The sequence below is a fragment of the Drosophila willistoni genome, unplaced genomic scaffold, assembly GCF_018902025.1.
Source record: "Drosophila willistoni isolate 14030-0811.24 unplaced genomic scaffold, UCI_dwil_1.1 Seg509, whole genome shotgun sequence".
NCBI lineage: Eukaryota > Metazoa > Arthropoda > Insecta > Diptera > Drosophilidae > Drosophila > Drosophila willistoni.
Genome location: NW_025814439.1, coordinates 34394 through 47476, shown reverse-complemented (window position 1 = coordinate 47476; position 13083 = coordinate 34394). Strand labels below are relative to the sequence as shown.

Below are 13083 nucleotides of genomic sequence, written 5' to 3'. Positions count from 1 at the left end.
ACGTCACAGTGTGCGGACGTGTAAAAATAAGTAGGTGTTTCTTGTTGTTATATTATGTTATGTTAAAGTTAATCACAATTAAATGTTTTTATAGTTGCCCTGAAGACGACCACCGATGAGTGGTCGAAATATATCGGAAAAGAACAACACAAAATATTATTATTTTGTTTTATTCACAAAAGAAAATTTGACCTCGAGCCGGCAAAACATACATTTAACAATAAAAGGTCGCAAAAAATCAACAATTTGTTAAATATATATATAGATATCTTTCAAAATTGAAAAAAAATAAGAATAAATAATAATTTCTTTTTCCTTACACAACATAATATATAAAATATATAAAATAATAATAATAATAATTTTTATATTAAATAACTCCAATATATTACGTTATTTTTTTAAAAAGGGGATGTGTAGTATGTTGTATGTCAAATGAGCATATGCCCACTGTATTGTAGCGGACCACCATTGAAGGAGTCGATCTCCAAGAGGCAGGTTTTGTCCATATCGCTAAACTCTTTGACCCCGCTGGCTGGCTATCACCATTTGTTATTCGAGCGAAGATATTCATGCAGCAACTCTGGTCAACCGAACTGGGCTGGGATGACGTTCTGCCGTCTCTCCTGCTGCAGCAATGGCACGAATTCCTGCATGATTACCCAGGCCTTAGTCAACTCCGCATCCCCCGTTGGCTAAACACCTGCGATACGCTCTCGTGGGAGCTTCATGGCTTCTGTGACGCGTAACAGAAAACGTACGAAGCAGCCCTATATGTGCGGGTTCGGTATCGCGATCAAGTAAGCGTCCATTTATTAACGGCTAAGACCCGTGTAGCTCCGGTCAAAATAGTCTCGCTGCCTCGGCTGGTGTTGTGCGGAGCGGTTTTGCTATCCGATTTCTAGGCGTCAATCGTTCCTGAACTCCCAATCACACCTGCAACCTCCCAGTTTTGGACCGACTCCACCATGTTGGCTTGGCTTAATAAACCCCCGTGTAGTTAGTCCACCTTCGTGATCAATCGAGTATCCAGCATCTCCAAAAGCACCAGTGGCCAAAGCTGGTCACAGGTGCGTTCCGCTGATCTGGCAAGCCGTGGAGTCTCCGCGGCCGAGCTGTCGGCAAGTAGCCTCTGGTGGCATGGGCCGGACTGGCTCCTGCGGGATACCGAGTACTGGCCAACTCTCAACAAAGAACTTCCAGACACCCAGCGGAGATACGGGCCCTTGGTGAAGGGCGACCCTTCCGTCATCCAGCACGCTACTCAATTTGAACCCATTTCTCGACCAACATGGGATACTCCGCTCCTGCGGACGACTCCGGGCCGCTGAATCCCTTCGGTATGATGAATGGCACCCTATTCTTCTCCCCTACAATACCCATTTCACGCGCCTGCTCGTCGAATTCGCCCACCGCAGCACGTTGCATGTCGGCAATCAACTGATGGTGCGGTATCTGCGAACAAAAGCCTGGATTCCACGGATCAAGAATCTGGTGAAGTCCCACACCAAGGGGTGTAAAGTCTGCATCGTTCATCGTCGACGACTACAGACTCAAATGATGGGTGATCTCCCTCGAGAGCGCATCACGTACTCCAGGCCCTTATGGGTTATGTCTGCGTCTTTGTGTGTTTCAGCACGAAGGCGATCCATCTCGAGTCTACCTCCGACCTCACCACTGAATGATTTCTCGCAGCCTTCTCTCGGTTTGTCGCACGGAGACAATGCCCACAGCGCATTTACTTCGATGGCAATGGCAAAACCTTCGTAGGGGCCACAATGGCGCTCGAAAAAGACGCCACCAAGCTTGATACAATGAAGGCATTTCCCCAGCGTATTTTATCCAGGCAGTTCATTCCGCCGAGCGCCCCCATATGGGAGGACTGTGGCAGGGGTCAAAAGTTTTGAGACCCTATTTTACCAGTTGTCGTCTACTGTTAAGTCACCGCTGGAAAAGTGAATACCTCAAGGAGCTCCACAAACGGAATAAGTGGAAATCACCGGCTCGCAGTCTCCAGACCGGCGACCTCGTGATCGTGTCCGAAGGTAATCTCCCCTCCAACGAGTGGCGCTTAGGGCGAATTGAGCACACTCTGCCCGGGGCTGACGGTCTCGCTCGAGTGGCTGATGTCACAACAGCGCGTGGGTCTATCCGAAGACCCGCAGCGATGCTCATTGCAAGACAACAGGAGTCCTGAGCCTAAAAACACATATTGCCTCCCAATTCCTCCGAGGGAAAAGCGGTTCCGGGCGGTGCTTATAAATAAGTACTGCCTCAATTGCTTGGCACACGAGCACTCATCCGACGCGTGCCGGAGTCGCCATGGTTGCCGACGATGAGGGCAAAGTCACCACAACCTGCTCCATATGGCCGACCAGCCGCTGAGACGACGCTCCCTAGCCCGGCGTCACAGCCAGTCACCCTCCCCCGGACGAGATGCACCACCGCCACAACCCCGTCCCCTCCAGAAGGCGCACCCGAGATTTCCCTGTCCTCCCTTCTCCAACCAGGACGACGACTGTCTTGCCAACAGCAATCCTCTGGTTGGGGAACGGCTCGAAATCCTTCGAGTCCCGGGTCCTCGATGTGTGTGCGACTGAAAGCCGCATCAATCTTTCGTTTGCCGGTCATCGTAGTCGAAGAGGACCTGCTCATCCGCACTCCCATTCGGGAAGTGCCGGTGCCGGTCCGTGAGAAATTCGCCAACCTGATCCTGGCCGACCCCAATTTCTATCGGCCGGCGTTGGTGTCCGTGGTGCTCGGGACAGACCTCTATCCTGAGGTTATCCAACCAGGCTGTGTGCCCGGTCATAGCGGTACTCCCGCAGCCCAGAGCACAGTGTTCGGATGGGTCGTCTCCGGCTCCTGTGAGATCTAGGCGCTCCAGGACGCTGCCGTCCCCCATCCTACATATGTCCAGGGTGACAATTGCAACATGTTGCAAGGGGGCGGTATGTTCACGCCACCGGGTGAACAGCAGAGAGCGGCGAAGAGCAGTGAAGAGTGTGGAGGAGGAGGGTTTTTTGATCCTCGGCGGCTACGGTCACTCTGGGGGGCGTGACTTGATATTCTGATGGGCATCGCCACATTATTATGTTGAAGGGAAGACGTATTAATTTTCTTATACAGCTTAGGGATTGCCGAAAGTTTGGCAATGCCACGGTAGTTAGAAACATCCGATTTGCTAGCCTTTAAGTCTCACTCGATAAAAAAAATAACCAAGATAAAGGCTTAGTTAGGGAAATCGAACACATTTTAAGGATGCAACTAGGTATATTATCAGGACCGGGAACGAAGGAAGACGTCATAGATGACAAGCTACGGTTGTAAAGTGAAGGAAGATTAATAAGAAGAAGTCTGCTAGAACAAGAAGGTAGGCGAAGACTCGGGTCCCAATTAAGACCGCGTAACGCAAACTTAAGGAATTGCTTCTGTACCGATTCAATACTACGCTGGTGATCATCATATTGCGGATTCCACACTGGCGAGCAATATTCGCGAGTAGGGCGAACTAACGAAGTGTATAAAACCTTTGTTACATAGGGATCATCAAATTCTTTGGCCCAACGCTTAATGAAGCCAAGAAGGCTGCATGCTCTATTGACAATTGAAGAAATATAAACATTAAATGAAAGTTTTGGGTCTGTATTCGTAGGGGGGTTGAATTTCCTAAGTAGGCAGCTAAATGAATTTTTTCCTTAAAATGTCTTCCTTCAAGAAATTGGGCACTGCAGCAATCTCACTTCAATGTTCTTTTTTATTCACTTGTAAGTTTGACACTAAAACTAGCTTAATTAAGAGCAGGGCACCAAGCCCCGCTTGGAGCGAAGTGTGGGGAGTTCTTTCGTGGGGAGAGCGATGGGCACCATCGGGAGAGCGGCGCGAGGTGAAAGCTTCCGCCTCCTTTAACCCTTGTGTTGCCCGGTTGGGCATAAACATGCTCCCCCCCTTGCAGGAGTGCAAGACCCAGGCAGTTTAATGGCACGCTCCGGACAGGGTCCAGCCAAAAACTGTGCGCATCGCAATCGGCCGCCCGCCAACCCCAGGTAGACTCCCTTCTAGCATGACCTCCGTGATCACATCCGCGCCCAGGACCAGAGACACTGACGACGGTCGGTAGAACGTCTCATCCGCCAGGACGACGCCCTCAAACTTTTTGGCGATCTGTGGGTCCACCGGAGCGCTTGGAGTGCGGCAGCACAAGCCATCGACCACCTTCAGGATCGCCTCCAATCGCCATCCTTCACTGATTGGGGACCGGATCACTGCTGCCACCGCTTTCTCTGCCCCTATATTGACGGCTGTCAACTTGAAGGCCGTGGCCAATGACGTCGCCATCGACGATACCGCAGAACAAGGGTCCACCAGGGCCTTCACGTCGAAGGTTTTTCCCTCCGTCTCAATGCGCACCATCGCCGTGGGCATCAGATGCGGATTGCGGTGCTGCAGCAGTGTGGTCAAGGTCAGTTTCGGATCGGAGGCTGGCGTTGGCGCGACCCTTCGTCTGGAGGACTCGGGGGTGACTCGGCGTACGACGGAGCTTGGAGTGCGTCGACGTGGCTGTTCATGGAAGTGAAGCAGCGTGTGGTGATCCTCCTCACAGATTCGGCACTTATCACCGCTTAAGCAGCTTCCTCCGGAATGTTGGTGGGCCAGGCAATTGGCGCAGTACTTATTCGCCAGCACTGCCCTCATCCTCTTCTCCACGTTCAGCCGCAGGAAGCGACGGCATCGCTTCAGAGGATGGATTCCGCGACAGACTCGGCAACGGAAGGACTCAGTTCCTCGCGAACATCTGCGCTCCTCTTTCGATGCCTGTACTGAACGCGGTCTCGGAGCCATGGAAACGGGATCTAGGTTGACGAATATCAGGAAGCTGCCGGGACAAATAATGAAGAAAGCGGATTAATGTAGGACGATAAAACACATATTACTACTGGCAGCTCGGCCCTTCTTACTTGGGAGGAAGGACCAAGTGCTGGACGCTACTGTAGTTTTACGTAATGGGTTTGAATTCTTTCTTCTGGAGGAAGAAAGATCAACTTTGCGACGGGACGCTTCACAATACCGCGAGCGGTAAGCAGTTCGACGACGCGGACATTGCCGTCGCTGCCAGGGTGTGTCTGGTGGATTCGCCCGAGACGCCATTCATTAAATGGAAGATTGTCGTCTTTGAGTACCACCAGATCGCCCACTTCAAGATTTTTAGAAGGGAATCGCCACTTATTGCGCTTATGTAGCTCCTTCAGATACTCGTCTTTCCATCGGGTGCAGAAATGCTGACTCACGGCCTTCAGACGCTGCCACCGGTTAATGATAGACGGTACCTGATCCTTGATTTCAGGTTCCGTCACGGATAGCAATGGACCGCCAACTAGGAAATGGCCTGGGGTCAAAGCTAAAGAGTCGGTGGGGTCTTCAGACATAGGAGAAATCGGCCGCGAGTTCAAACACGCCTCTACCTTAGCCAGCAGCGTAGAGAACTCTTCAAAAGTATACCTTTGGTTGGAAGTGGCCTTGTAGAACAGAGTTTTAAAACTCTTAACTCCAGCCTCCCACAACCCTCCCATGTGTGGTGCCCCGGGAGGGATGAAATGCCAGGACAGATTCTGATGGCTGTAGTGGGATAATATTTTCTGCTGGGTAGAATTAGGAAATCTTTTTCAAGCACTCTGGATGCACCTACGAAGTTTTTTCCGTTGTCGGACTGCACTTGCTGGGGACACCCTCGCCTCGATACAAAGCGAGCGAATGCTGCCAGAAATGCTTCGGTACTCAAATCCGAAGTTGCCTCAAGGTGAATGGCTTTGGTGGAAAAGCAAACAAAGACACACACATATCCCTTTGATATGCGGCAAGCGCGGCCGTTGAAACTCTTGATGTCGAAAGGACCTGCAAATCTATCCCGGTGGTCGTGAAAGGTCGTGCGAAAGTAGTTCGCTGGGCCGGAAGGGTGCCCATTAGCTGTGATTGCAGCCTTCTTTTATAAATCACACAGACTTTGCATGAATTGACCACCGATTTTACTAGATTCCGCAGTCTTGGAATCCAGTATCTCTGTCGGATGAGACGGACTACCAGTTGGCTGCCCCCATGGAGAGAGATCTGATGCGTGAAAAGCACCAACAGCCGGGACAACGGACTTACTACTGGCAACAGAATGGGGTTACGCTCATCGTAACTAAGGGCCGCTGCTTGTTGCACGCGCCCACATGCTCGGATCACACCTGATACGTCAATGAAAGGATTCAAATTGAGAATGGTGCTAGACGTGGGCAGAGATTTCTTCTGCTGTAGACACCGACGTTCCGTCGGAAAGTAATCACGCTGAGTGACTCGGATCAACGCCTGGAGTACTTGATTGATCTCGCTAGAGGTCACCTCCCCGGAGTAATCGTTTGGCAGTTTACGACACCTTCTGCCGAAACGGATCACATATGCTATCACTCGTAAGGCACGTGCCAGATTGGAAAAACGAGATAATATCTCGTTGGCTGGCTTAGCGATCGCGACGTGGACCTTCACTACCCGCTTCTCCAAGGCAGTGTCTAGTGGGAGTGGTGTCGCTCGCTGCCAGGACTCTTGTGGTTCCCGTAGCCATGGTGGGCCGTGCCACCACAAATCCTTGTGTACCAATTCCTGCGCACTCAGGCCGCGGCTAGGGAGATCTGCTGGGTTGTCCTCTGAACGAACGTGATTCCATGGGGCGTCATTTGTTGCCGTCACAATCTTTGCTACCCGATTTGCGACAAACGTTGTCCATGTGCAGGGTGGCTTATTTAACCACGACAGTACGACGGTGGAATCTGACCAATAAAAAGCCTTCGCATTATCAACTGGAAGTTGCGGAAGAACTGCAGCTGCCAGTTCCGCTAAAAGTGTAGCTCCGCATAATTCAAGGCGGGGCAATGAAACCGTTTTAACCGGGGCGACTCTAGATTTCGCTGCAAGAAGGCAGCATGATATGCCTTGGTCATTGCTAACGCGCACGTAAATTGCGGCACCATAAGCCCGCTGTGACGCATCGCAAAAACAATGGAATTGGATGTCGGAATTTGGGTCATGAAGAACCCATCGTGGAATTCGGATCTGGTCAAGGAAGGAGTAGCTCTTTGCAAAATCCTGCCACCTGTGATGGAGTTCACTGGGCAATTGATCATCCCACCCTAGCTCTTGTAACCAGAGCTCTTGCATAAACACCTTGGCTTGAATCACAAAGGGAGCCAGCCAGCCAGCGGGATCGAATAACTTGGCGATCTGCCCGAGGACTTCTCGCTTAGTATAAGCTGACTTGACATCTTGGGGTGAGATGACAAAATAAAACTCATCCGTAGTCGCTTTCCATCGGATTCCCAGTGTTTTCGCTGTGCTGGCCTCTTCGATGTCGAGGAAATCAGCATTCAGTAAATGACTCTTTGGAATACAACTGAGCACGCTCTTCACATTCGATGTCCACTTGCGCAAGGGAAAGCCAGCTGACCAAGAGCGTCTTGAAGTTTATTGACCATTGCGATTGCCGTTGTTTCATTATGAGCCCCTGCCAGGACATCATCGACATACATATAGGACTTGATAATATCGCTAGCCAAAGGAAATTTGGATTGTACATCACTTGCGAGTTGCTGAAGTACTCGGATGGCTAAGAACGGAGCACAGTTAATGCCAAACGTGACGGTATTCAGCTCGTAATCACCAAGTTGCCCCTCTTTATTTCGGAACAGGATCCTCTGAAATGGCGTATGGATTGGATCGACCATAATTTGGCGGTACATTTTTGTGATGTCGGCATTGAAAACTACTCGGAAAAAACGCCACTTGAGAATCTGAGTAGTGAGATCGGACTGAAGTACCGGACCAGGGTAAAGTATGTCGTTGAGACTTACTCCGTTGGTGGACTTGCTAGAGGCGTTAAAAACTACCCGTACCTTTGTTGTGGTGCTGTCGGGCTTGAAAACCGCATGGTGTGGCAAATAAAAATTGTTATTAGTGCCGTCAAATGGAACCTGACGCATGTGGCCCAAGTCCAAATATTCTTGGATGACGGCGTCATACTCAGTTTTTGCCGGAATATTTTTAAGGAGTCGGCTTTCGTTTTTTAGGAACTGAGCCAATGCCCCTGGTCTGGAATGACCAAGGTTGATGTTGGTTGGATCTCGAAACGGAAGTGAGACCGTATATCTCCCCGAAACATCTCTTCTTGTGGTCTTCTGGAAATTGACCTCGCAAACAGAGTCAGAATCTTCTACCGGTTTGCCCGGTAGATCCTCCACCTCCCAAAACCTTGTGAGAAGAGTTTCAAGTCCCTCCTCTCTGCTAACTGCGACCCTCGTGGTGAACGCGGCACATGAACTGACGGGGACCCCTTGCAACGGGCCTGAAATGACCCAACCGAATCTCGTCTCTTGAGCCATTAAAGATCCGCACACTTCGGTCTGGATGCCGGAAAGAGTCACCGCTGGTATTACATCAATGCCAAGGAGTAGATCGATCTTTGCCTTTAATCTGAAGGAGGGGTCGGCTAGAGGAATATTGGGCATTCCTTCCAGTGTGGCTTGGACTATCGTACATGACGGCAAATCATCAGCAACTTGGGACAAGACAAACGCTTCTATCTCGATCTGGACTGGAGGTCCATGCGATGACCGAATGCTTATGTGACAGACCTTCAAGGTTCTATTGACCTTTCCGTTAATGCCTGTCACTTCGGCCCTGACAGTTTGGAATGGTAACTTCATGAGTCGGAACATTCTTTCGGATATGAAAGTGGCTTCAGAAGCCGGGTCTAATAGCGCCCGTGAAGCATAAGTAGTGCCCTTGTGCCAAAAGTCCACGATCGCTGTACCTAGCAACTTATCTCGTGAGGACCTTGCCTCAGAGGTAAAGTAAGTCCGGACAATATTGTGCGAACTGGGCTGAGCTGGGACCGACGTTGGATTATTCTCCGGTCGGGCGTCCTTGTGCAAGAGCGTATTGTGACGCCCCTTGCACGTGAAGCAATTGTGCTGACTCGGACAATCTTTTACTTGATGTCCTCTTGCGAAACAGTTCAGACAAAGGGACTTTTTCTTTATGTATGCCACCCTCTCTGGCACCGTCATCTGAAGGAAGCGGGGACATCGACGCACCGGGTGATTCTCCTTCATACAGAGATCACAGGATTTTGGTTTGGTGGTCACCTTGGCTTCAAATGTATTAGCCTTTCGGGTGGCTGGAATCGGATTTCGTGGAGGTTTCGATGTGGGAACCGGAATAGCCATTGCAGTTGTATTTTCCACCGCTTCGAGCGTACGGAACCGCTCAGTGAGGAAATCGTCCATCATTTGCCACTCTGGAATGGCAGTCTTGTCTCCCAGAGATTGCTCCCATAATGAAAGGGTATTCTTTGGCAATTTGATGGAACAGAAAAATACGAACATGCCTCCCCAAGTGGTTACTGGCAGGCCACAGTGCTCAAAAGCGCGAATGGATGCCTGCAGAGCATTCTGATGATCCTGTAATGCTTTTCCGGACTCATGGGAAATTTGAGGCAGGTCAAGAAGTGCTCGGAATTGGCTGTTCACGATAAGTCGCTTATTTTCGAAACGCTGTTTAAGTGCATTCCATGCCGTTTCAAAACCATCATTTGTAAGCGGGAATTTTGCTACAATGAGGTTGGCTTCACCCCTCGTTTTCGCTAGGAGATGGTACAGCTTTTCAACAGGGGAAATTCGCGAATCGCTTATGTAGATGGCTGTAAACAAGTCACGGAACGTGGGCCATTTTAAATAATCTCCCGTAAAGACTTCTGTGTCAATGGGTGGCAATCGACAGCCTCGTTCTGCTAGTGCAGAGGTAGGCGCATGACGGTTCGGAGGAGTCGGAGCAGACCCTTCATGGATAAGCTCGTTTAATCGAGCCGTGCATCGCTCGTAAACTTGATAGCATTTGTCATATTTAGCTTGGATGGAGCTAATGGATAATCTTCAGAGTTATCGTCTTTACCATCTGTGAGTGCCTCGCATTTCTCATATTCCTGCTCGACCTTCTCCCACAACGCTTGAACTCGATCACGACGGACTTGGAGCGTAAATACGCTGACCTCGGACAGTGACGTGACGTGGGTGTCGACTTCAAACTGACTTAGTTTATCGCAAATGGAAACAAACTTCTTCAAAGCCATGGTGGAAGCAGCTAAAAACCTTTTGGTCTCGGACCGAGTGACTCTTGGGGCGGTTACCAAAATCTGTGGAAGTGGTACCAATGATTTGACCTCTTTTTGGCTTGCTCGTCGTGGCTCTGACGTGGCTTGCTGAAAGGTCGTGCTCGATGGTGCGGACTTGAGAGTTAGTGGACTAGAGAGGGTCTGAAATGCTCGGGAAGGAGGAGTAGTAGGGCTGGTACTCCTCTGGCGCTGACCTGGAGCAGCAATTGAGGATTTGCTCGGGGCTGCAGTGTTCTCAGCTGCTTTCTCGTCTTTTGACGGGCTCGTGCTCATAACCCCAGAGAGTGGCGGTTATAAAGTGGTGAGTTGGCTTGGCACGGCTTGAAAATTAGCCAAAAAGACGAACTGGAACGTTTGGGAAAAACTGGAACACTACCAAACCACTTGAAGAACGGCTTTGAAACGCCTTGAAATAGATTGAAAAACCAGAAAACGAGCTGGTACGTTTGGAATGACTTGGAACACTGCCAAAAAACCCTAGGAACGGCTTGGAACACCTTGGAATTCAAATATAACTACAAAGATGCGACTTGGAGCGGGTGGAAAAACTTGGAATTGAAATAGAACCAAAGATAAGACTTGAAACGCTTGGAAACACTTTGTAATTGGAATCTAACTCCAAAGATACGACTTGGAACGTGTGGGAATACTTTGGAATTGCAATAGAACCCAAGATACGACTTGAAACGCTTGGAAACACTTTGGAATTGGAATCTAACTCCAAAGATACGACTTGGAACACGTGGGAATACTTTGGAATTGAAATATAACTCCAAAATACGACTTGGAACACGTGGGAATATTTTGGACTTGAAATATAACTCCAAAAATACGACTTGGAACACGTGGGAATATTTTGGACTTGAAATATAACTCCAAAAATACGACTTGGAACACGTGGGAATACTTTGGAATTGAAATATAACTCCAAAAATACGACTTGGAACACGTGGGAATATTTTGGACTTGAAATATAACTCCAAAAATACGACTTGGAACACGTGGGAATATTTTGGACTTGAAATATAACTCCAAAAATACGACTTGGAACACGTGGGAATACTTTGGAATTGAAATATAACTCCAAAAATACGACTTGGAACACGTGGGAATATTTTGGACTTGAAATATAACTCCAAAAATACGACTTGGAACACGTGGGAATACTTTGGAATTGAAATACAACTCCAAAAATACGACTTGGAACACGTGGGAATATTTTGGAATTGAAATATAACTCCAAAAATGCGACTTGGAACGCGTGGAAACACTTTGGAATTGAAATATAACTCCAAAAAATGCGACTTGGAACGCGTGGAAACACTTTGGAATTGGAATCTAACTCCAAAGATACGACTTGGAACGCGTGGGAATAGAATAAACAAAAACGCGGAACACAAATTTTACCAATTAAATATTATTCGATTTTTTCCTCAACGTGACCCTTCAACATATATACCCCACAAAGTGCCTGCCAACCTAGGGTATACAGCACAGCTACTTTTGGTCGTTTGCTTTGTGCCGGTCTTTGGCACATGAGCTTGCAGCTGTGCTGGTATACTGCAGTTAAGCGGTACTTATGTATGCACGTATGTATGTATGTATATAGGCTGCAAGGGATAGCGGGATTTGTTCGCGTTGATGGAAAAATATATTTGTGTGCGAAAAAATTAGAAATTTTGTGGAATATATGTATGTATGGATATGTATATGAGAATCAATATGTAAAATTTTATGTATGGAAAAAAAAATATGTATATGTATATGGATATGAATATATATATGTAAAATTTTATGTATGGAAAAATATGTATATATATGTATGTGTATGGATATGTAAAATGTTGGAGTATATATATATGTATTTAAAAATTTCTTTTTTTTTTTTTAAATATGAAAATATGGAATGGCGATATGCAGAGGTGTGAATGGATCGGATTTCTTTATATAAATTAATGGTTTTTTTTTTTTTTTTTTTTTTTAATATGATTTCTTTTGCTGTGTCTAACCGATATGCCCCCAACTTTATAGGGTGTCTGGTCACCAGAAATGTCTAAGTGTGGCTTTTATATGTGAGAGGGTGGTTCACTTTCGTTTTTTTTTTTTTTTTTTAAATCTTTATTATTCGTATTGAAAATTTTCTTCTCTTCGTTGGAACCACCTTTCACTGCGCGCACACTTTTCCCAGGAGTGGACTGTATTTGCACAAAACCTTTATTTTTGGATTTAATGTAGCACTGGATATGTTTGTAATTTTTGTCACATTCACACACTCTGCTTGCATATATATATATTTTATATGTAGGAGATCACTTTTTCCGTAGGTTTGATTCACTGCATACATACATATGTGTTAATATTTTTTTGAAATTGCGAAAAAATATATATTGGAAATAGGCAAATAAAATATGGCGCCTTATATACTTGGCCTATATATGCCAAAGTGCGAGAAAAAAAACTTGAAGTGGGCGAACCAATATGGCGCCTTATGTACTGGACACATATATATGTATGAAAATTTGGGGACCAAAATTTTCTCTCCTTTGAGGAGGAAAAATTTGCGCGAAAGTAATTTTTACTTGGATTGGGAGAATCAATGGCAACAATTATATGTATGTGAGTATGGGTACGGATGCTGGAGGCATGTACATGTACTCATATACCTATAATTTGCAAAAAAATTACTTAGCTTGAAATATGGATGAAATTCCACCGATGCTAGTGGTTCGAGAGGATCTTAGTATCCGGCTCGAAGGACCAAATGTTTATGTAGGGGGGTCGAACTTCCTTCTGGTTGATGGCAGCTAGGTGAACTTTTCCTTTTCCCTTTTTCCTCCCAGTAAATTCTTTGACACGCAGAGAGTATTTTCACTTCACTTGAT

The 13083-nt window shown here is 47.3% G+C and overlaps 1 protein-coding gene across 1 annotated transcript; it reads right to left on the bottom strand.

Moving 5' to 3' along the window:
* Nucleotides 1–3902: 3902 nt before the first annotated feature.
* Nucleotides 3903–12984, bottom strand: LOC124461504. The gene is made up of 2 exons (XM_047013012.1): nucleotides 12887–12984; nucleotides 3903–4876 (listed from the first exon to the last, which is right to left on the bottom strand). Exon 2 carries the CDS (start codon nucleotides 4840–4842, stop codon nucleotides 3976–3978), a length of 867 nt encoding a protein of 288 aa, XP_046868968.1. The 5' UTR covers nucleotides 4843–4876; nucleotides 12887–12984; the 3' UTR covers nucleotides 3903–3975.
* Nucleotides 12985–13083: the final 99 nt, after the last annotated feature.